Consider the following 25,602-nt stretch of genomic DNA (forward strand, 5'->3'; position numbering starts at 1 on the left):
AAGAAAGAACTCAATGACTTGCTGTGAGTGTTAAATAATGCCCCTAACCTGCTTAGCACAGTGCCTGGTGCACGGCATGGACTCCGTAAATGTCATTATTGCTGTTACTCAGTTTGATTCAATCTCACATTTCTTCCTTTGGAAAGACAGAGAAGAACTGCTTGTGTTTTGGCATCAGTGTCTAACTCGAACACTAAATATCTTTGGACTCTGATGTGGATTTTTACATTCTCCAAGAAATTACTACTGCAGCACAATGTGGTAATAAAACCGTGAACTTTATTGAGACCTTTCAAGCATCATAACTTGAAGTATTTTTCAATTCAGTTTATCGAAATACTTCAGCTTTCCAGCTGGATCTGGGATTATCTGTTAAAAAACAAAACAAAAAAGGCAATTATTCATTTTAAAGCCAAAGTACCTCATTAGTAGTCTCACATTAGTTGCCCATGCCTTGACTAAAGACTTTTTATATCAGAGTGTATATTTAGAGAAAAAAACGGGATTTGTCCTACCTACTAATTTCAGCTATTCCAAAAGACAAATATTTTCATTTATTTTTTTAAGAATAAATTAACATCTGTATTCAAGCACGCCAAAACTTACTTACAGCTCTTCTCTTGGCCACCAGGCTTTCATGGCATCTTCAGGTTTGATCTAATTGAGTCAAACACATTGAGAGAGCATGGCTACAGATGTTAATGTACTTTTAAAATCATTTGCTGATAAAATGATGGTATGCCACAATTATCTGTAAAGTGGGCAGGTATTCACTAAGGGCTTACTAAAGTCTAGAATACAACTTTTAAATCTCAAGCTGCAAAGTAAACCCCCCAAACTCAAATACATCAAGCACTACTGTCAATAGTTAATGAATAAATACTGTTGTGCTCCCTCCAAGAGCACTACAGCCTTAGAAACGTGTCACACTTAAAAAAAAATTTCCAATGTAATTTGACCTCACATTAACTATGTTACCTGCTAGTTATAGGTAAAGTACGTCTATCTTTATATATATAAAAACAACTTGGGGCCAATTTGACACAGGACTTTTAAGATAACATAAAAAAAAAGAAAAACAACTTATTGTAACGTTTGTGATTCACTGATTCTGAATCAATTTCTGATGGGTGTGCAAAACAGCTTTGCCTTTGAGGTCACAGTTAATGTTACAATAGCAAACTTACTCATCCATACGTTGATCTGATGGATCTCAAAGGGGATTTGAAATTACACATTAAAGGTCCTTTCAGGCCAGGCACAGTGGCTCATGCCTGTAATCCCAGCACTTTCAGAGGTTGAGGCGGGCAGATCACTAGGTCAGGAGTTTGAGACCAACCTGACCAACACAGTGAAACCCGGTCTCTACTAAAAATACAAAAATTAGTCGGGCGTGGTGGTGCATGCCTGTTATCCCAGCTACTCAGGAGGCTGAGGCAGGAGAATTGCTTGAACCTGGAAGGCGGAGGTTGCAGTGAGCCAAGGTCTTGTGACTGCACTTCAGCCTGGGCAACAAGAGTGAAACTCCGTCTCAGGAAAAAAAAAAAAAAAAAGGTACCTTGAGCACTAGGTACCTTAAAGTATAAATCAGTCATTAGGTTACTTTACATTTACTGATTATGAGGCTTATAGAAAGAAATATGAATCAGAAGCTTCTGGCTTAGGTAGCAGCTTAAGAAGCCTTAAAAAGCATTTCAGACACATCTTCAAGGTAGGGGGCATGTCCCCTGGAGGTGCAGCAAAACCAACTGTGACTGATGAATAACATCACCACCAATCACAGGCATATGCTAGAGATCAGTGAGAGCTCCCAAGAAGTACAAATTAACTCTGAAGGGTATTATAGGATGAGTACTGGACATTTCAGAAAACATGTTGACTATTTACATGATTAACTTTTGGGGGCCACAAATCCCTTTGAGAATCTGATGAAAACTACGGATTGTCCCTCCAGAAAAATGCATACGTATTATCACATACTGTGTGTGGTCATTCTTTTTAATTTTATTTTTGATTGACAAATAATAGTTGTATATATTTATGTGTTTGGACATTCCTTCAACAGACTCGCTCTATGGAAACTATTCCGAGTATTATGATAGGCAATATTTATTAGTGAACAACACAGTGAAAAGTCCCTGCCCTTCGGAGTTATATCCTAATTCGAATTTTAGATTGTGGTAATAAATGCTTTTAAAAATAGGTTGGTTGGGCCAGGTGCACTGGCTCACGCCTATAATCCCAGCACTTTGGGAGGCTGAGGCGGGTGGATCACTTGAGGTCAGGAGATCGAGATCTGTAGAGAGCCAGAGTGGCCCACCCGCTCTGGGGAGATCAGCAGCAAGGCTGCTGTGAACGTTGGTGAACTCCAGAGAAGTGAAACCATATAGGAGAATGTGTATGTCTCGGAGAAGAGCAGAAGGACCTAGAGAGATAACCAGCTTTCGCTGACCTTGCTGCAAGGTAGTTGTTAGCTGAAGTATGTTAACTGAAGTATGAGAATTATAACCACGGGCTGTTCTAAGTAACTGTACCCTCCCTCTGCTATGTGCTTTGTGAACATATAAAGTACTTTGAGACAGGTTGGGGCTGGACATCCTCACTTTCCCAGACCGCCTGGCCCAGCTTTCTCTATGTCTGTCTTTGTGTCTTTCTTTATCCCCCACCATTCCCTCTTAGGTCTCTGAAACCTTGTGCAGTGCAAGATGCAGCACGCACTAGAGAGACCAGCCTGGGCAACATGGTAAAACCCCGTCTCCACTAAAAATACAAAAATTAGCCAGGTGTGGTGGGGCACGCCTGTAATCCCAGCTACTTGGGTGGCTGATGCTGGAGAATCCTTGAACCTGGGAGGCGCAGGTTGTAGTGAGCCAAGATTGGGCCACTGCACTCCAGCCTGCGTGACAGAGTGAGACTCCGTTTCAAAAAAATAAAAAAGTTGGTTGGAGGATGTCTAGGGTGGGGATAAAGTGGTAAGTAAAGACTTCTAAGATGCCATCTGAGTTGAAAGATGAGCAAAGAGAGGGAACCAGTCACGCAGATGGAGTAGAGAAAGAACAGCAGGGGCAAAGGCCCTGAGGCAGGAGTCAGCTTAGCATGTTCAAGGACCAGAAAGGGGCACACCTGAGGTTAGAGTGCAGGTTTCTACCAGTGGTTCTCTATGGCTAATGGGACTTTTCTTTGGTTTACTAAGGAAGAAAGTCTTAGGAGTCTGTATTTTTCTTTTACCCAAAGGTAATTATTTTTTCCTCTAATGCTCTAGTATCTTCCAATTTCCCAACTGCAGTTTGTGTAAAACTCCTGATTTTTAGAAGATAGACATGTTCTTCCTAAAAAGGTTCAAGCAAGTTTCTAAATTGTATTTTGACAGGAGACTACTTTAGGGATTATCTATAAATTACACAGCCTCCTGGCCGGGCACAGTGGCTCACACCTGTAATCCCAGCAGTTTGCGAGGCTGAGGAGGGTGGATCACTTGAGTCCAGGAATTTGAGACACGGTGAAACCCTGTCTCTAATAAAAAATATAAAAATTAGCTGGGTGTGGTGGTGCAGGCTTGTAGACCCAGCTACTTGTGGGGCTGAGAATCACATGAACCCTGGAGGCAGAGGTTGCAGTGAGCCCAGATCACGCCACTGCACTCCAGTCTGGGTGACAGAGCAAGACTCTGTTTCAAAAAAAAAAAGCCTCCTAAATGAAAGAATATACCTGTTTCAATGTTTCAATCTTCTCTTTCTTCATGACAAGGAGAGAATCATTATCTTCAGTAATGACCTAGATTTTCTCAAAAGCTTTTTACTATGCATAGAAAGGTTCTGCTTGTGACTGTTTTTTCTGTCCACAATACAGGAAGAAATTCGATACATGAGCTATAAGACCTCTGAATTATTCTACCAAGTCTCCACTCTGCCCTTCTTTTTTTTCGAATGGTATATTTCGCAGTATATTTGGCTTTACTATTCACAGCATCACGCCCCACATTCTACTTTCTCCAGTTTCAGCTACTCTTCCTACAGGCCAAAGAATGTCTGTCCTCTGTGATTTCTGCTTAGCAGTGTTTACTTATCAAGACAGTTCTAGTAATGAGGAAAGATTATTCTAAGGTTAGCATTTTTGTTTTTGACTCTAGCCATCACCTCAACGGAAAAAAAAATACACTTACTGTTTCACTGCCAGGTTTCCAGCCAGCAGGGCAGACTAAAAGGAATAAAAATAGGCAAAGACAGTTTAAAAACAAAATTCAGTTACCTTTAGCAACTCCTGACTTTTTCTGTTTCCATATGAAACTGAAGTTAACAGAATATACTAATAAGAACACTTCCAGACCACTGAGCACATGACTTCTATTAGCCTGCCTGTTTGCACCAAGGAATTTTAGTCATGGAGCTTATCAGCAGGCAGCTATTTTCATTTTTACTGATTATGTTTAGTTACATTTAAACTATGAGAAAACAAACTGATTGCCAGTTTGTTTTAGTTGGAAAGTTTGTTTTAGTATAGTTAGAAAGTTTGGGAATCTGGTGAGCTGAAAGGCCAACGCATGGCAAAAATTCCTCCAAATTTACATAAACTTCCAGTAAGCTTGTTTGCCATGTATCCTGCAGTATTTTGTACTGATGACATGATTCACTGTTTGTCAAAAGAGATTCACTGTTTGTCAAATGTATCCTGACTCAGTGACTCAGTGGCATTTTTAAAAGAAATATATAATATGTTCTATTTTGGCAAAATGATGAAGTTGTATATTACAAGTGTGATACTGAATAAGCCCAGGGATTACATTATTATACTTCATCTGAGCTGAAAGGCAGAGAAGTGATCAAGGATTACATTATTTAAAAAGTTGAATTCAATAATGCAAACAGGCAAATAAAACCTACATCACTAAATTTTGCCAGATTGACACACTGTAAGCTTGCAGAAACGTAATTTTAAAAATTGCAAGAGCAGAAACTTTTCTCTGAGTTTCTTCAAAAGGACTATGCAAATAATGAATATTTTTGCATCTTATTTAGTAAGCAGAATACATTAGTTACATATACATATGTGATTTTTAGTAGAGGTGAGGTTTCACTGTGTTGCCCAGGCTGGTCTCGAATTCCTGAGCTTAAGCGATCCTCCTGCCTTGGCCTCCCAAAATGCAGGGATTTCAGGCGTGAGCCACCATGCCTGGCCTGATATTTTGTTAAAGCACTTTAAATTATAATTTGGTCTGCTAAAAAGATCTGCTAATAATTTGTAAATAATCAGAAAACTTGGGAAATATCCAGATTACTTTTATGATAAGAAACCAAACTAATGATGCTATCCTTCAAAGTAAAAAATCGAAAGGTCAGAAGGGAGGGGTACCTTCTCCATGTTTGTCAGTGTACTGGAATGCCTGAACCAAACGTAGTGTCTCATCCACTGATCTACCCACAGGAAGATCATTCAGAGTAATTTGTCTTAGGATTCCTTTGTCATCAATAATGAAGAGACCTCTGTAAAACAGAATGGTAGAGGTGAGGCCATTTCTTCTCAGTTATGTATTAATGTAAATTCCATTCCTATACCATCCACACAGAAGGATGCTATACAGAACAAACACCACACTACCTACCTACTCTATTGTTACACACACACACACACACACACACACACACGTGTGCACGCACATGTTCGGACATCACTCCCCCAATTGACTGTGTAATTTGGAATTATCACTGTAAAATTGCAGCTTTAAAAATTTGTTTTTGGCTAAGAAATGTATCATGTATTTATAGTTGTTGAAGATTATCTGACTTTTAAAAACTATGTGCATGTGTGCATGTATTATTTTGAAAAATAAAAAATAATTTATTTGAGATGGGATCACACTCTGTTGCCCAGGCTGAAGTGCAGTGGCATGATCTCAGCTCACTGCAGCCTCAACCTCCTGGGCTCAAGTGATCCTCCCACCACAGCCTCCTGAGTAGCTGGGACTACAGGTGTGTGCCACCAGGTCCGGCTAATTTTTGTATTTTTTTGTAGAAACAGGGTTTCGCCATGTTGCCCAGGCTAGTCTCAAACTCCTGGACTCAAGCAATCCACGTGCTTTGGCCTCCCAAAGTGCTGGTATTACAGGTGTGAGCCACTGTGCCCAACCTTAAAAAATAATTAAAAAAATAAACTACTGGCACAAATCAAACAATATAGCTAACATTAGATAATTTTACTTGGTTAATGTTCAAATGATTCCACATTTAAAACTGCCTCGGTCTTTTAGGGGGCATATTTACGCTTGGGAATTGACTTAGTAACAGACTTTATGAAAGTCAAAGACAATAAAGACTTAGCAAGTACAAAAGAAGGGAAACTACCAGTAGCAATGCATGATTCAATACAATGAACCTTGAGAACATTATGCTGTGTGAAAGAGGCTAGTCATAAAAGCACATATTGTAGGATTCCATTTACATGAAATGTCCAGAATAGGCAACCATAGAGACATAAAGTAGATCTGTGGTTGCCTAAAGCTGGGGGAAGCGGGTTAGGGGAAACAGAGTGATTGCTAATGGGTATGGGGTTTTTTGGAGTATGAAACATTCTAAAATTGTGGTGATGGTTGCACGACTCTGTGAATACACAAAAACCACTGAAATGTATTCTTTATTTTTAATTATTTTTTTAGGGACAGGGCCTCACTCTTGTCACCCAGACTAGAGTGCAGTGTTGTGATCATAGCTCATTGTAACCTTGAACTCCCAGGCTCTAGCGATCCTCTTATCTCAGCCTCTTGAGTAGGCTGGGAATACAGGAATGTGCCATCACAATGGGCTAATTTAACAAACAAAATTTATTTTTTTTTGTAGAAGACAAGGGTCTTGTTATGTTACCTAGGCTAGTCTCAAACTCCTGGGCTCAAGAGATCCTCCCACCTAGGTCTCCCAAAGTGCTGGGATTACAGGCGTGAACCACCAAGCCTAGCTGAATTGTATTCTTTAAGTGGGTATTGTATTATAAGTGAATTATATTCCAGTAAAGTTGTTATAAAAAAACACAGGACTATAAAATACTGACACTTTCACAGAAAACACAAGAAAAATTATTGGCATTAAAAAGCAAATCAGTAATACAACCAAATTACAACTGTTTCACGCTAAAACTGCCCCCTTTTCAAAGAATTCTATCACTGTTTGTTAGCTCAAGTAACCCAGTGAGAGCATCTAGGTAAAATATTTCCTTAATTTTTCCTACTCCAAAGACACAGGTTTGCTAAGTAGTATGACATTTGTATTTAGAAAAAAACATTACTGGAGTCAGTTTGGAAAAAAGGAAAAAGAAATGGACAAGGAGTTGGGGGATCTGTATTTATGTCTGGGCTCTGCAATTAAGGAATTATATAACTTTGGCTAAGATCATGGAACTCTATAAATCTGTCTCTTTTATCTGTAAAATGACAGGGTTGGTCAAAGACCTCTAAATAATCTTCCAGCTCTAATAGTCTATGATGCTAACGTAGTTTAAGTAGGGCTAATATAAACTAACATAGTTTAAGTTTAGTACTTTATTTTAAAGAGTGTCTACAAGATTTTAAAAATAGAACAAAGTAATACATTTTTTTCATTCTGTTGCCCAGGCTGGAGTGCAGTGGCATGATCTGGGCTCACTGAAACCTCCGCCTCCTGGGTTCAAGCAGTTCTCCCACCTCAGCCTCCCAAGTAGCTGCGACTACAGGCGTACGCCACCATGCCCGGGTAATTTTGGTATATTTTGGTAGAAACAGGGTTTTACCATGTTGGCAAAACTGGTCTCGAACTCCTGACCTTAAGTAATCCACACACCTTGGTTTCCCAAAGTGCTGGGATGATAGGCTTAAGCCACTGTGCCCGGCCTGAAAATAATATTTCTTGATCAAAATTTGTTCTTCTATTTCATAAGTAACATCTATTTCAAGGAGGATTATAAACACACTTGGATTTGTCATAATGTAAAACCACCGAAAGGTACCTAAGAGTATGGCCTGAGTCCTCTAGGTATACACCATAGTCCTTCGAGATCTGATGGGTCAAATCTGAAAGAAGTGGAATCCTTATTGGCCCAAGTCCTCCTTGTCTTCGAGGGGTATTAATCCTGTAACAAACAGAACACTTACCTCTCAGAGCTAAGTAAATGGCATATATTAAAATAGCACTCTTTCTCTGTACATGCACATGCACACACTTGAACAAAAGACACTCTTTCTCTAACAAAAACAGGCTAATATACTTTCTATTTTTTTGCTTTTCCCATTTAACATATTCATATCCTTTATATATATACATAACACATTTTAATTTTTTTGGGACAGGGTCTTGCTCTGTCTCTCAGGCTGGAGGGCAGTGGTGTGATTGTAGCTCAGTGTGGCCTAGAACTTCTAGGCTCAAGTGATCCTCCTGCTTCAGCCTCCTGGAAAGCTGGAACTACAGGTGCACAACATCACACCTGGCTAACATTTTAAACTTTTTTTTTTTTAATAGAGATAAGGTGTAGCTTTGTTACCCAGGCTGGTCTTGAACTCCTGGCTTCAAGCAATCCTCCTGCTTCAGCCTCCTAAAGTGCTGGGATCATAGGCGTGAGCCACTGTGCTCAGCCTACAACACATTTGTTTTTTGAGATGGAGTCTTGGTCTGTTGCTCAGTGCAGTGGAATGATCTCAGCTCACTGCATACAACCTCTGCCTCCTGGGTTCAAGGGATTCTTCTGCCTCAGCCTTGAAAGTAGCTGGGATTACAGGCATGTGCCACCACACCTGGCTGATTTTTGTGTTTTTAGTAGAGACAGGGTTTCACCATGTTGGGCAGCCTGGTCTCAAACTCCTGACCTCAGGTGATCCACCCTCCTCGGCTCCCAAAGTGCTGGGATTACAGGCGTGAGCCACCGTGCCTGGTCTACAACACATTTTTAATGTATGGATACACAGATACTCCTCGACTTATGATGGGGTATGTCTTGATAAACACATAAGTTGAAAGTATCGTTAGCTAAAAATGCATTTACTATCTCTCAAACCCACTGTAAAGTTGAAAAATTATAAGTCGAACCATCATAAGTGGGGATCATCTGTACTATATCTTACTAATCTCCATGATGGAGATTTAAACCATTTACTTTTTTTTTTTTTTGCTTTATAAACACTGCTGAAACATCCTTGTATTCTTACTTTTGTACACTTGTCTAATTAATTTCTGAAAGTGAAACAGAGATCAAAAGATACATAGTATCATAAGCATAACCTTAGTAGTGTGATCATAAGACGAAGCCTTGAAGAGATAGGCAGGATACAAATGGATGACATTTGAATATTCTGAGAGACAAAGAAATGCAAAGTCCACTTGAAGCAGTGAAGGAAGTTAGTTATAATATCAGATGCATCAGTCTTCAGATTTCAGTACAGGCTATGTATCCCTTATCGGAAGTGCTTGGGACCAGAAGTGTTTTGGATTTAGGATTTTTTCTGATTGTGGTATATCTGCATACTTACTGGTTGAACATCCCTAATCTGAACTCTGAAATGCTTCACTGAGCATTTCCTTTGAGCTTCATGTCAGCATTCAAAAAATTTCGACTTTTGGAACACTGTAGATTTCAGATTAGGGATGCTCAATCTGTATCCTGTAACTTGAAACCAGGAGACATGGGCTGATGCCCTAAAAGGAGGGTACTGACACAGCAGCTAGGAAACAAACCGACGTTGCTCCAGGTATCTGTAGCCCTGGTTCTGACACCCAAGAAGAAATCTCTGGTTGATGTGAAACCTATCCAGATGAAAATATCTCCAAATTTCCTTGGGAAAGAAATCCCAAATTATTTGGGATGACATAACTTTTTCCTTAGTGGATATGCATTTTGATCCTTGGAAGATTTAGAATTACTACATAGAAGTGATGAAGCACAGCCTGGCAACATGGCAAGACTCCATCTCTACAAAAATAAAAATAAAATAGTCAGGCATGGTGGTGCAAGCTTGTAGTTCCAGCTATTTGGGGAGATAGAAGGATTGTTGGAGCCCAGGAGTTCAAGGCTGCAGGGAGCTAGGATTAATTGTGCCACTGCACTCCAGCCTGGGCAACACAGTTAAGACCCCCGTCTCTTTTTTTTTTTTAAAAAAGGAAATAATAAAGCAAATTAAGCCTATATTTTAATTTTTTTTTTGAGACAGGATCTCACTCTGTTTTCCAGGCTAGAGTGCAGTGGTATGCTCTTGGCTCACTGCAGCCTCAACCACCTAGGCTCAAGTGATCCTTCCATCTCAGGCTCCTGAGTAGCTGGGACCACAGGCATGTGCTACCACACCTGGTTAATTTTTTAAATTTTTTGTATAGATGGGGTTCTCACTATTTTGCCCAGGCTGGTCTTCAACTCCTGGGTTGAAGTGATTCTCCTGCTTTGACCTCCCAAAGTGCTGGGATTTTAGGTGTGAGCCACCATGCCAGGCTATTTTTTTTTTTTTTGAGACAGAGTCTCACTCTGTCGCCAGGCGCCAGGTTGGAGTGCAGCGGTACAATTTCGGCTCACTGCAACCTCCACCTCCCGAGTTCAAGCAATTCTCCTGCCTCAGCCTCCTGAGTAGCTGGGACTACAGGCGCACGCCACCACGCCCAGCTAATTTTTGTATTTTTAGTAGAGATGGGGTTTCACCATGTTGGCCAAGATGGTCTCCATCTCTTGACCTCGTGATCCGCCCACCTGGGCCTCCCAAAGTGCTGGGATTACTGGCTTGAGCCACCGCGCCCGGCCAATATTTTTATATTAACGAATAATCAGTACACATTTATATACTAAGTTATTATTTATTCTTTTTTTGACCACAAATATGCCATACATATTGTTTGCATAAGTTATTTATAATGTTTAAGAGAATTTGGCACATTAGAACTACTGTAGTATTTGGGAAGGTTTGTCTGAAAATTGAGATATTTACGGAATTCAAATATATTAAATATATAACTGCATTTAAAAATACTTAGGGGAATTAATTTCTTAGGGAAATGTAATTAATTAAATTGTAGCTCCCCAACCAATGAAAATTTGTTATATACACATACATACGATTATAAATAAAAAAACTTGTTTTAAATTTGTAACTTTCATAAATCGAACATTATGTTTTAAAACAAAATAATTCCAAATAGTCTTTATTGTGCACAGTTTTCTGCACAAGACTGTGGACACTATTAAAAACTCACATTAACATGTAAATTTCCAATTTCCATGATGCCCAACTGCTCTCCAGAAATGCTAAACAGCTGGGTGTGAGTACCATTTCTTCAATTTTTGTCCACAGTGGATACATTTTTTCAATTAAATCTTGGCTAACGAGACAGGGAAAATTGGCATCTCCTGTCATTTTAATTTGCAATTCTTTACAACGAATTTAGGTAGATCCTCTTTTAATAATTAATAAATTTTTAAAAATTTCTTTTTAAATTAAAAAAATTATTGTTTCTTGAAAATCATAAAAGCTGAGTTTGACTATATAACTGTGTAACAGAGAAATGGCATATTTTAAAGATTTTTTTCCTCCAGATTATGGTAACCCAATTTATCATAATAATCATATAATTCAGTGGTTTTTGCTACGGAAATCACATCTATTGCATTTAACTTTTCCCCTAATTTTAGAATAAAATCCTTAAGCATTTTTACTATAGCAGCTGATTATATTACTCTTCTTTTTTTTTTTAAACCTGGAAAATGGGTAGATGCATGTATTACTCTTAGATAAATCTATTCCTGAATTGTATGATAAATGACTATATTCTTATTACATCATATCAAGAGTTATCTGCCTATACTTTAAGAGTAAATCCATTCTTTTTTTCTACAATTGTAAGTGTAAGATACTGACCAGGCCAAATGGGTAAACTGTGAATCAACAGAGCACGCTACCACTTCAGTATTTATAGCTCTGAATTCTTCAAGTCTATCGCCAAAAGCGATAATTTCAGTTGGACACACAAATGTGCTGAAAGGTAAAAAGAAAAAAAAAATCAGTATTCTCCAAATAAGCATATACCTAAACTTTCAAACAACAATTTTTACAAATACTTTTAGTAAAAAAAATGCACATTAAGAACAATTTTATATATGAACCTTTTCAAAATGCAGTCTAAAAGACTGTCACTTGATCAAATATTCAATAACAAAACATATTACAGAGTTCCCAACTACATCTCATAAACTTTATTACAACTCAATAGATCAGTAGTCAACCAATGTTCCCTCCTCCCTTATAGCAGTACCCAACCCCCATTTTATTAGCTGTTATTTAATAATGCCTTTTATGTACATAGTACTTTACAGCTTTCTAAGGATCTGTACAAATTTTACATCATTTTACTGTTGCTTTTCATATTCCTACACCGACCCTATAGAGCTGGATGCATCTATCTGTATTCTGGAGAGAAGGCAATGTTTTCTAGTACTCCCCCTCCTTTGTTGATAAGGTTCTCTTCTACCTTGTCTACCAGTCCTGTGCAGCCAGGGATTTTATGCCTTAATATCCTCATGTTGTCAGAAGGCCATGTTTAGAGAATACTAGAGTGGTATTTTTCAAACCATGGTAGGGACTCCTTAAATCAACTGAGTTCTAAACATTTTTAAAAAGTGAAATCCAATAGAAAATATGAGACTATATCATACATAGTAAGGGTAAATTATGAAACATGTTTTTATATGCAAATACATATATGTGTTTGTATTCAACAGTGATATTCAAAATATTTAACAATCTTAACTCAAAGCTGGCTTTAGTTCTGGAGGTTTCTGAAAGGCACCAGGCAGGAGGACTAACTTGTTGGGGAGGGAAGGGAAGTGGCTATTTACCACATGATATGAGGGTATTTCAGTATTTCAAGGGGCATGGCTGCGTTGGTGCATAAAGACTGAATGTTACTGTATATATATATATGCCTGTGTACTAGCTAGTAATAAAAAATGTATTTCCTACTGTGAGACATGGTCAAGAAAGTTTGAAAAGCATAGACTTAGTTAGGGGATAGATTCCTACCAGAGCCCAATACAGGATTTTAACATGTTTTATTTGTCACGTGCACGTAGACAGTTCTAATCTAGGATGACGTCCCTGAAGACCTGGGCTATACTATGTATTTTTAATAGTTTCTAAAGGGTGGGAATAGTCAGCCTCAGCCTTCCTTTTTTTTTTTTTTCAGTGGCAGGGTCTTACTCTGTCATCCAGGCTGGAGTGCAGTGGTGTGTGATCTTGGCTTAATGCAACCTCCTCCTCCCGGGTTCAAGCAATTCTCCTGTTTCAGCCTCCCGAGTAGCTGAGATTACAGGCACCCACCACCACGCCTGGCTAATTTTTTTGTATTTTCAGTGGAGATGGGGTTTCACCATATGGCCAGGCTGGTCTGGAACTCCTGACCTCAGGTGATCCACCCATCTTGGTCTCCCAAAGTGCTGGGATTATAGGAGTGAGCCACTGCACCCAGCCTCTGCCTTCCTTCTTATTATTTCAAGGAATGCTACCTAGAGACACATTTGACCAACTTCTTACTGAAAAAGTTTTAGCAGGAAACTGAAGGCTTATGTTTGTAACTTTCCTTCTTGTAGACTGTGGCAAATGCCCCAGAATTTTTCCTTCTCTAACCAGGCCCAGTCCAGTATTACATGAAAACAGGAAGAAGCTATCTTAGCTCCTTATCCCAGAAGACCATTGCTAACACCATACTCCAATTAACTATCTCTTGCCCATTATGGAGTTTTGAATAACAATGGAGAAACAGAACATATTTTTCTGCTACATTAGACTAATTTCCAAATTCAGGGTGTTAGTCATATATATTTGACATACATGTTAACTTTCTGGTTTTATAACAACATGAATTTAGAAGGCCAGTCATTTTTTATATCTACTGAAATTTCTACTTCTGCTTTCTATTAGAAATTAAGCTATACTTAAAAAAATCAAGTCACAGTATGAGTTGATTAGAAAGAAACAAGTTCTTACTAAAAGATTATGTATTATGCAGACTCATAACTTTAGTCTCAATCTGATAATTTTCATGAGAATTCTTCCTATTTGGCTTAGAGCGGGGGTTGGCAAACCGGTCAATAGGCCATATCCATCAGAAAAAGTTTGTTAATCCCTGGCCTCGAAACAACCTATAGAAATGAGCTTAAGTATACCATCCCTGCAAGTTTAAATTTGATCTATGCAATTCTAGATTAGTCCTAATGGAAAAAGGCATGGTGGCAAAGATAAGAGGAGGAAACTTTTAGTTACTTTTTGTAACCAAAAAGTAAGTTCCAAGAGAATAAAAGATAAAAATGGACATAACTCTTTTTGGTCTCTTTTCACTTCATGAGTTTTGAAAAACACTCAAAATAGTGTTTTGCAAAATCAAATTAAATCCTCAATGTGAATTGTGATTTGAGTCAAATTTCTGACCATATACAAAAACGCTCACCATTACAGAGTTAAAGAAAGACAAGAAACCCCATAATAACCATAACATATTAGCAGGTTATTCCTTATTCCTTAAGCAGTATAGAACAATTTCAACAAAATGTTCAAATCCCAGGAAAGCAATAGAAGCAGCAAAGAATAAAAATGGAAAAACCACTGTTACGTGGTCTCACTAGAGAAAATGCTTAATTGATTTTCTAATTAACAGAGATACATTAAAAAGAATTATGGCATAAGTCTTGCTATTAAATGCTTTCTAAAATATTATCAGTCCATTTTCTTGCCTTATTAGGTATTGCTTAATAGATGTAGCTTTCCTCTACTTATTCTATTATCAAAACATAATCATGTAGATATAAGTATTGAGGTCAGTGTGTTATGACTCTGAAATATATGGTGGATGTTACCTTTTTAAATACATTTCTTTACTTCAGCTTGCCTTTTTAAAAACCAAGAGCTGAACAAAATAATTTGTTTGATATTCCTGAAAAATAATTGATAAAGACTGAGATTTTACTAGCTGCAATTTACATGTATTACTTACAAATCAAGTGGGTAGAAGAAAAAAACCAAGTATTTCCCACGATAGTCAGTTAACTTCAGCTCCTTAAATTCTCCATCGATCACAGCTGTTCCTTCCCAGTAGGGTGCTGCCTTGGAAACTAAGAAAGAAAAATACATGATGTTCTGTAACACTGAGAAAGTTGGTGGAATGGCAGAAGGACATCTTTAGAAAATCACTAAAAATCAGGGCTACCTTTAGATCTCTTTGGCAGTCTGGTGAAGCTTACAGACTTTTTTTTTTTTTCAAGACAGGGTTTCACCATATTGGTCAGGCTGGTCTCAAACTCCTAACCTCAGGTGATCCGCCTGCCTCAACCTCCCAAAGTGCTGGGATTACAGGCGTGAACCACCGCGCCTGGCTAGACTTCTTAAAATAATGTTATTAAATGCAAAAAGGAAAATACATATAATTACAAAAGAAACCAACTGTATTTAAATGCAGTTATCAAAATATTAAAAAATTGGTGCTCACAATACATGTGTTCTATAACACTTCAAAACTGCAAGATCTAGTCATGATCTGACAACTACCTAAGATAACGATGAGTAAAAATGGTGTTTCAGGATACCTGCAATAACCACAATGTAGCAAGAAAATAACTGTGATTCAGCCAGGCGTGGTGGCTCACTCCTGTAATCCCAACACTTTGGGAGGCTGAGGCAGGTGGATCGCCTGAGGCCAGGAGTTCAAGACTAGCCTGATTGACATAGTGAAACCCCGTCTCTACTAAAAATACAAAAAATTAGCCGGGCGTGGTGTCGGGCACCTGTAATCCCAGCTACTCAGGAGGCTGAGGCAGGAGAATCATTTGAACCCGGGAAGCAGAGGTTGCGGTGAGCCAAGATAGCACCATTGCACTCCAGCCTGGCCAACAAGAGCAAGACTCTTGTCTCAAAAAGAAAAAAAAAAAAAGAAAGTGTGATTCCATTGGTGAAAGGTACAAGCAAGTACTGCTGAAGCTAGTGTAGTTTGTTGCTGATGTTCATAATAGAAGGAAACACTACATTTCAGCTGGGGGTTAGTGAAAATAAATACCTTTTCCCCCTATTCATGCTCACAGACCTCTTAAATTCCACCCTACACTAAACCCTCCTGGATACTTCACTATAGCTCCGCTTCAAGTTGTCAACTTCCTACATTTCAAATAATTAGATTTTCCTTTTTCTAATGGCAGTTTTCCAGATGTACTAATTTAGTTTGGCCAGCTTCTGACATACACATGGAGGACCTGCTGCAGATGAGGCTACACAAAACGAGGAGGGAATGTACAAATATGTTAGGCTAGAAGTATAAAATCCCAGACCATGGGATCATTTTCCAAGAGGGCTCTGAAAGAAGACTCCCTTGAACAGGTTTCAAGTGACCCAATGGAAACCGAACAGTTCATGCTGCTCTCTTGTAAGCACATACAGTAATTTTAGCCAACACACTTAGATAATAATGCACCTTCATGCTCTGTTAACACATTCAGATAGTACTCACACTTTTAGACCCCTTACATACACTGATGTCAATAGTTGCTTCCAAGTTTGGCTAAGGTTCCTAGAAAGTAAGGCTTATACTTTTCTATAACAGCCACCATTTATGGTCACTCCAAAATAAAGACAGACAACATGAATTTCTCTGAAAAATTAATGTATGACATATGATTACATCTTAAGCCAGCAGCCTACCTCATATATATAATCCTGATCTGATTAGGTAAAGGCCAGGAGGGAGAAATAGACAGCAGAAAGGTTTTCAATTATATAAACTTTAAATAAATTACTTAAAATGCTACTCAAGTGAGAGGTTATAATAACTGTAATGATCTGTTACAATGACATGCCTTAATGATTTTAGCATACTGGAAAAACTTTGAAAAATAAATTTTGTTCTGAAAATTGATTTTGGAAATATTTGGTGAAGAATGGTAGTTACTTTGCTAAGATCTATAAGTGGAATTCCCAAAGTAACCCCTTGCATTTATTAAAAAAACAAAAATTGTCTTGAATATAAATTATGAAATTAACATGAAGATTCTGGTAAATGCAGAGAAGTACAAAGAATACTTAAACCCCCTCTCTCCATAACTCCCATCAACTTAACTACTGTTAACGTTCTGATGTCTGTCCTTCCAGTCTTTTTTATTTTTTTAAATTTTAATTATTTATTTTTTTTGAGACAGAGTCTTACTCTGTGATCCAGGCTGGAGTGCAGTGGTGTGAGCTGGGCTCACTGCAACTTCCGCCTCCCGGGTTCAAGGGATTCTTATGCCTCAAACCCCCATAGCTGGGATTACAGGCATGCGCCATCACACCTGGCTAATTTTTGTATTTTTAGTAGAGTCGGGGTTTCACCATGTTGGCCAGGCTGGTCTCGAACTCCTGACCTCAGGTGATCTGCCTGCCTTGGCCTCCCAAAGTGCTGAGATTATATGAGTGAGCCACTGCGCTTTTCCATTCTTTTTTAAACACAAGTTTGCCATGTTGCATCCTCCCCTTTTCTTTTTTTCTCCTTAAAGGAAACAGTAAATTAATTATGAACGGTTTTTGACATTACTAAAAATTATTTGAAAATATGGACTTAATGGCTCCATAGTCTTTACTAATAAAAGTCTTTGTATTTTTAATTCTAGATAAGACTACATGTGACAGAGAAATGTAGTAAATAACTAAAATTTTAAGTTTTGCTGGTAAAGGGAAAGCTTTGAAATGGATTTGTTTCTTATGGGAAATACATGTAATGTAAATAAACACTTAACTGGCTGATATATTTAAAATACTTTCCCAGGCAAGTAAAACCAGTGGGACTTGGAAATACTATGATTTTAAATTTTAAGACCAGTTTTTTAAAAAATCCCAAAGTAGGCCGGGTGTGGTGGCTCATGCCTGTGCACTTTGGGAGGCCGAGGTGGGCAGATCACGAGGTCAGGAGTTCGAGACCAGCCTGGCCAATATGGTGAAACCCGTCTCTACTAAAAATACAAAAATTAGCTGGGCGTGGTAGCTTGTGCCTGTAGTCCCAGCTACTTGGCAGGCTGAGGCAGAATTATTGCTTGAATCTGAGAGTGAGCTGAGATCGCACCACTGCACTCCAGCCTGGGTGGCAGAGCAAGACTCTGTCTCAAAAAAAAAAAAAAAAAAATCTCAAAGTAGTTAACTTTCAGTAAGTAAGAACTATAAATGTTTAAGAGGACAAAACAGTTTTTCTCATTTATCACTCCCACCCCATCCAAAGTCACAACAACATTCCATTTAACTCTAGGGATTCAGAATTGTGAAGCATTACTTTTTTCACTGAATACTGGCATGGAACATGCTGTAACAGAACGACAAAAGCCAACTACACACCTACAGAATGTCAAATGGTCTGTAGGAAAAGCAGGTTACCGAAGAGCAAGCAAGAGACAGCCTCTATCTATTGCCACTGTTCGCTTGTTTTTCGTTAATTTTAACATCCAGATGAAGCAGGCCACAACTTTCACAGCATCTACTTCGTCTGACGTGTCATTCCTGAAAGTGACGTGTCATTTTGTACATTGGACTGAAATGCAAATAATCAAAAACCAAATTGGCAGGACACAAATTTGCCACGAGGTTTATCATCAACCCAAATGCATTACTTCTAACCTCCTTTTGCCCCATTTCCCTCAGAAGTACACTCTGTAATTGGTTCTTCCTATCTGAGAAACGTAAAGAATATCCATTAACTACACAGGCTTTGGGGAAGGTGGCTTTTACTAATAATCTTTGTAAGATGCAAACAAACAAAAAACCGAAACATTTGACCTCCTGAGCACTGTGTTTAGCAACTTTTGTTTAATCGAACTTTCTGTGAATCATTATTCAACCTATCAGTGTCTTCCTTCATTCACTGAAATAGTACCTGAAAGAGACGGGATGTGCTGCAGGCACTTTGAGATGTTTCAGGAACTGTTTCAGTTTGCACAACATCCTCGATGTAAACCCGGGACTAGGGCCACCCACTTTCCCTCAGCTGTGGCTTTTGGGGTAACCACTACCTCTTCTAAAATCTGATCAGTGGAAACCATCCCTTTCTTCACAGCTAGAACTACCCTTTAATCCCCTCCCCGCCCTCCTAGGAGAGTACCAGGCCCGCCCAGGGCCCGGAGGCAGCCCAGCGGGTGCCGCCCAAGCCCAGGCTCCCGAGGTGTAACCAGAATACACGTGTCTCCGGAGTCTCCCCTCCCCACCCACCCCTTGACGGGACACTACCTACTCTTGGCTTTGCTTAGGTGCAGGGAGTGGTCTGCGACTGACACCCGGGATGCCTCCCCTGGGTACACTTGTCCACCCGCGTAGAAGTGGCACTCCTCTTCGCGGTTCCGGGGCCTCTCCTCTGTCTCCAAGCCCTGCACAGCTCCAGCAGGCAGCAGGAACAGCAGTAGCGGCAGTAGAAGCAGCCTTAAGTGCCGGCCATGGGCCGGAGTCGTCGCGGCTAGCACCGGCAGAGCCTCCATGACCACGCGAGCGCAGAAACACGTCCTTTGGCGCAAGTGTGGCTTCTCCCGCCGCCAGGCGGCCACAACCGCGTGCACTACGCCCGCGCGAACCGGGGCGCGGCCTCGCGAGACCTGCTCCGCCCCCTTCCCCCCTCCGCTCCCCTCCCCGCCACGTGGGCGACGGCCCCGCCCCCCCAGCCCGTATTTGCGCCTGCGCCCCGCGGCGGGCAAGGACCCGGCGCATCGCCCAACTTTGCTAAGGCTGTGACAACGTCTCCTGACTTCAGTGCTGTTTTAGACATCCTTCCACAAAGCCTCACCACTGCAGAGAAGCCCCTCACAAGCAGAATCTGACCTATATGCTTGTGAATGGCTTGCATTTTATACTTCTAACAAGCTTTTTAAAAGTCACTTAACATTTTTAAAAATTATGTTTGATTGACAAATCATAATTGTATACATTCGTGGGATGCAGTGTGGTATTTTGAAATATGTATCCAATGTGGGATGATTACATCACATTAATTAACTTATCCATTGCCTTGTTTACCTATGACTTTTATGGTGAGACATTTCAAATGTACTCTTATTCATTTTGAAATATACAGTACAGTATTATTGACTGTATTTAACCTGCTGCTTACCAGAGGCTGGGAAGTAGGGGAAGCGGGGAGAGAGGGAAGGAATGGGGAGTCAGTTGTTGGTCAAAGGTTATCAAGTTCCAGACAGACAGGAATATAAGTTTCGAGATCTAATAGACATTTACTGATTTTTTTTCTTGAAGTGATTTGTGTGAACAGTGCCCTGACTCTCCCTACTACTTGCAGCTCTTTTAAGTCTTGGAAAAACTTAGAGAGGCTAGGTTTAACCATTTACTCTCATTACCGTAGGCAGGGGCGAACAGGCAGTTTTTGGTGACCTAATCTATTGTTTCAAATATAGATTTTTTTAAAAAAATGAAGACTTGAAAAGTTACTAGAAAACTCTCCTAGCACAATGTTGTTCCTTCTTCTGACAATTACCCCATCACCCAACCCCTGGGCTTTTCCCTGCTTTCCCCACCCATCTGCCATGCCCCCTGCCGGCCGTGGGCACCTGCCCTCCTTCCCTCTGCAACCTGCCGTGTGCGCCTGCGCACTGGGAGCAGGCCCAGGCCACCGAGCGTCCACCAGCTGGATGAAGACCACCTTGTGTCGTCACCTGTGACTGACCTCCTGCCCTCCCACCGTCAGCACTGTTTTAGACCCTGTTCATCCTTCCGGGCCCGTCTTGTTCACAAAACTTCACAGGTGACTGGCCTCGCGCCCTCAGCACTGTTTTAGGGCGTCTCATCCTTGATACCTATTTCTTCCACAAAGCTTCGTCCATGGCGGCTTCCCACCATTGAAGTGACTGACCTCCTGCCAACGCCCCTCGTCCCCAGCACTTGTTAGACACCCTTCGAAGCCCATCTCTCCCACAAAGCCTCCTCATCCACGCCACCCCCTGCCCCTCAAAAGGAAAACTAACCTTTCTGCCTCTGAATAGCTTGCGTTTTCTCTCTCTAACAGATATTTCTTATTCTTTTCCTTGCAGTAATCTGTGTGTAAGCCATGACTCCTCTCCCAAGTCAGAGCCCTTTTCAGGTCCCCAGAAAACTTGGAGAAGAAAAGTCTAACCTGAAAAGCCGTATCCCTTCCAGCTGGGAAGGAACTATAGGGCAAACAGGCAATGTTGCAACTTAACCCTGCGTTAGGTGTGTATTTTTTTTTGAGACAGAGTCTCGTTCCTCCTTCGGTTGCCCAGGCTGGAGTGCAGTGGTGCGATTTCGGCTCACTGCAACCTCCGCCTCCCGGGTTCAAGTGATCCTCCTGCTTCAGCCTCCCGAGTAGCTGGGACTACAGGTGTGTGCCACCATGCCAGGCTAATTGTGATCCACCCATCTTGGCCTCCCAAAGTGCTGGGATTACAGGCATCAGCCTATATGCTCCCAGGGTGTCCTCTGTCTTCCTGTGAGTGCTTATCTTTCTTTTTAAATTAAAAAAAAATTTTTTGTGGTTACATAGTGTGTGTGTGTGTGTGTGTATATATATATATATATATATGTATTTATGGGGTATATGGGATATTTTGATTCAGGCATACAATATGTAATATGTAATAATCACATAAGGGTAAATGGGGTATCCATCACCTCAAGCATGTATCCTTTGTGTTAGAAACAATCCAATTACACTCTTTTAGTTATTTTAAGATATACAATTAAATGATTATTGACTATAGTCACGCTGTTGTGCTATCAAATACTAGGTCTTTTTTATTCTAACTATATTTTTTACCCACTAACTATCCCCACTTTCCTCCCCAGCCCCCCACTACCCTTCCCAGCCTTTAGTAACCATTCTTCTACTCTCTCTCTCCATGAGTTCAATCGTTTTAATTTTTAGCTACCACAATTAAGTAAGAACACGTGAAGCTTGTTTTTCTGTAAGCACCTGTTGTTACTTTTCTGAATCCTGCAGAAACTATCCTAAGTTTCTTTCCTCTACTAGACTGTGGGCTCTGTGGCTGAAATCAATGTCTAATTGGTCTTTGTTTCCCAAAGAACCTGGTCCACAGTAAGCATTTGACATTGCAAACACCCGATTTTGTAAATAACAATATTCCAAACACCCTCAGTTTCAAGTTGCTCCTTGTGACAACAACCCTTTGTGGCAGATAGAAAATCTCTCCCTTCCAAACTCATCCCTCACCCTTGTTCTGCCCATTGTATGCTCTGCTTTCTGCTTCCTGGCCCCTGCTTCCTGGAGGCAAAGGATAAAAAAGGTGAAGCCTGCCTCCTTCTGCTGAGGGAGGTTGTGTCCTTACCCATAACATTATCTGTTAGCTCTTCCCTTTCTGGTGGCTCGTAGACAGGAGGTCTCTGACGAGGTGGCTCTCGCTCGCAGTCTTCTTCCCTGGCATCCTGTTCCACGTGGAAGGGGAGTGGGATCCGGGAGGCTCGGGACTGAGTCCCAGGGATTCGGTTCATGCCTCTGCCCCGGAGTCGGCTTCGGTGATCCATGGTGACTGTTGGTCTCTGACGAGGTGGCTCTCGCTCGCAGTCTTCTCCTTCCCTGGCATCCTGTTCCACGTGGAAGCGGAGTGGGATCCGGGAGGCTCGGGACTGAGTCCCAGGGATTCGGTTCACGCCTCTGCCCCGGAGTCGGCTTCGGTGATCCATGGTGACTGTTGGTCTCTCACGAGGTGGCTCTCGCTCGCAGTCTTCTCCTTCCCTGGCATCCTGTTCCACATGGAAGGGGAGTGGGATCCGGGAGGCTCGGGACTGAGTCCCAGGGATTCGGTTCACGCCTCTGCCCCGGAGTCGGCTTCGGTGATCCATGGTGACTGTTGGTCTCTCACGAGGTGGCTCTCGCTCGCAGTCTTCTCCTTCCCTGGCATCCTGTTCCACGTGGAAGCGGAGTGGGATCCGGGAGGCTCGGGACTGAGTCCCAGGGATTCGGTTCACGCCTCTGCCCCGGAGTCGGCTTCGGTGATCCATGGTGACTGTTGGTCTCTCACGAGGTGGCTCTTGCTCGCAGTCTTCTCCTTCCCTGGCATCCTGTTCCACGTGGAAGCGGAGTGGGATCCGGGAGGCTCGGGACTGAGTCCCAGGGATTCGGTTCACGCCTCTGCCCTGGAGTCGGCTTCGGTGATCCATGGTGACTGTTGGACAAACAACAACAAGCCTCAGTGAATTCTAGGCCCAAAACTGGGCCTCTAAATTTGGACCTGAGAAGAAAAGCTTGAGGAGAGTGTTATGTCCCTATACCTCTTTGCTCTGGGCTGAGCTGAGATGCCCTAGCTGGCAGCAGGGACTGCTCACCAAGTGGGGCCCAGTGGCCCACTGGAGAGAGTGACCAGATAGGCCAGTTCTCAGGCACCTTCTGGTCGTCCCTCAGTTCTGTTGGAGTCCCCTGGCAGCTGACATTCTAGGTGGCAGTTGCTCTGACTCCTTTCATCCAATAATATTTGTGCAGACATTGTGATGTCATAGTGACATCAACAAGGAAGTTTGAGGTGGGGGCCCTGCCCTCAAGATACTCACTATCCAGCTTGAGTCAGTAGCCCATATTAATAATACAAAACCATCAGAGACAGGTGGCAGGTTCCAAATCAAGGATGTACCTCAGAAACACTTGGGGAGCTTAAAAACATTTTGGCTGGGCACAGTGGCTTGCGCCTGTAATCCCAACACTTTGGGAGGCTGAGACAAGCAGATCACCTGAGGTCTGGAGTTCAAGACCAGCCTGGCCAACATGGTGAAACCCTGTCTCTACTAAAAATACAAAAATTAGCTGGGCGTGGTGGTACACACCTGTAATCCCAGATACGCGGGAGGCCGAGGCAGGAGAATTGCTGGAATTTGGGAGGCGGAGGTTGCAGTGAGCCGAGATTGAGCCACTACACTCCAGCCTGGGCAACAGAGTGAAACTTCATCTCAAAAAAAAAAAAGAATTAAAAAAAATGAAGTGATTGCTGGTATAGTCACAATACTGTGATTTGTGTTCACCACTATTTGATTCCAGAACACATATATACACCCCAAAAAGAGGCCTCATACCTGTTAATGACTCTCAATCCCCCCTTCCTCCTATCCAACAAGCAACATCCCCCCATGCAACAGCTAATTTACTTTCTCTGTCTCTAGATTTGCTTATTCTGGGCATTTTATTTCAATGGAATCATTTGTATCTTGCTTCTTTTACTTAAGCATAATGTTTTCAAGATTCATCCATGTTGTTTCATGTGTTAATACTTCATTCCTTTTTTTATTGTGGTGAAATATATATAACGTAAGATTTACCATTTTAACAGTTTTTAAGTATGCAGTTCAGTGACATAAAGTACATTCACATTGTTGCATACTCATCACCACATCCTCCAGAATTTTTTCATCTTCCGAAATGGAAACTGTACCCAATTAACAATAAATCTCTATCTCCCTTTTCCCCTAGGACCTGGAAACCAATATTCTACTTTCTGTCTCTATAAATTAGAATACTTCTAGGTACCTCATTTAAGTAAGATCATATAATATTTGTCCTTTTGTGTCTGGCTTCTTTCACTTAAGCTTCATGTTTTCAAAGTTTATCCATGTTGTAGTGTCTATTGGCACTTCATTCCTTTTTACGGCTTCCATAATATTCCATTGATGATATGCCAGTTTTGTTTATCCATTGATAAACTGATGGATATTTGTGTTGTTTACACTTTTAGGCTATTTTGAACAATGATGCTATGAACAATCTCATGCAAGTTTTTGTGTTAACATATATTTTTAGTTCTGTTGGGTATATACCTAGAGTGGAATTGTTCAACCATATGGTAACTCTATGTTTAACTTTTTGAGGACCTGCCAAAATGTTTTCCACAGCAGCTGTACCATTTTTCACTTACACCAGCAGTGTTTGAGGGTTCCAATTTCCGTACAGCCTCTTCAACACTTGTTATTCCCCTGTTTTTTTGGTTATAGTAATCCTAATGGGTGTGAGGTTCTATCTCGTTGTGGTTTTGATTTGCATTTTCCAAATGACTAATGATGTTGAGCATCTTTTTATGTGTTCTGTGGTCATTTGTATATCATCTTTGGAGAAATGTCCAATTAAATCTTTTGCCCATGTAATAATTGGGTTATTTTCTTTTTGTTGTTGAGCTATACAAATTCTTTATATATTCGGGATACTAAATCCTTATCAAATGTATGATTTACAAACATCTTCTCCTATTCTGTGAATTGTCTTTCATCTTTCTTGCTAGGGTCCTTGATGCAAAAAAGTTTAATTTTGTTGATGTACGAGTTATCTCTGTTTTTTGGTTGCTTGTATGTTTGGTGCCATTTTTAGGAAGCCATTGCTTAATCCAAGGTTCTGAAGATAAACATCTGTTTTTTTCTTCTAAGAGTTTTATAGTTTTTATATTTAGGTATTTGGTCCATTTGAGTTAATTTTGTGTAACATATGAGGTAGGGATCAGGAATAGTTTTTGAGCACTTACTATGTGCCAGACACTGTCATTGGGAGGCAGCACTAACAAAATAGACATGTTTCTGCTATCATCAAACTAAAATTCCATTGATGCTCACAAATATTAGTCAATGGTCACCTAAGTGTTCATATGTAAACTTGATTTCACCACACACTG

The 25,602-nt window shown here is 40.6% G+C and overlaps 1 protein-coding gene across 3 annotated transcripts; it reads right to left on the bottom strand.

Annotated features, from left to right (window-relative positions):
- Positions 1-257: 257 nt before the first annotated feature.
- On the bottom strand, positions 258-19,536 carry PRDX4 (peroxiredoxin 4). Of its 3 annotated transcripts, none has more exons than XM_012448855.3 (8): positions 19,218-19,527; positions 14,976-15,093; positions 11,849-11,965; positions 7,969-8,091; positions 5,350-5,480; positions 4,163-4,197; positions 611-657; positions 258-369 (listed from the first exon to the last, which is right to left on the bottom strand). In XM_012448855.3, exons 1-8 carry the CDS (start codon positions 19,456-19,458, stop codon positions 366-368), a joined length of 816 nt encoding a protein of 271 aa, XP_012304278.1. In that variant the 5' UTR covers positions 19,459-19,527; the 3' UTR covers positions 258-365. The 3 variants fall into 3 exon arrangements, with proteins under 3 accessions (XP_012304278.1, XP_064220526.1, XP_012304277.1); XM_064364456.1 differs by having other exon boundaries at positions 607-657; XM_012448854.2 differs by lacking the exon at positions 611-657 and having other exon boundaries at positions 19,218-19,536.
- Between the last annotated feature and the right edge of the window lie 6,066 nt (positions 19,537-25,602).

This window comes from Aotus nancymaae, unplaced genomic scaffold (genome assembly GCF_030222135.1).
Source record: "Aotus nancymaae isolate 86718 unplaced genomic scaffold, 86718_ANA_hifiasm-v0.15.2.pri h1tg000058l, whole genome shotgun sequence".
In the NCBI taxonomy this organism is placed as follows: Eukaryota; Metazoa; Chordata; class Mammalia; order Primates; family Aotidae; genus Aotus; species Aotus nancymaae.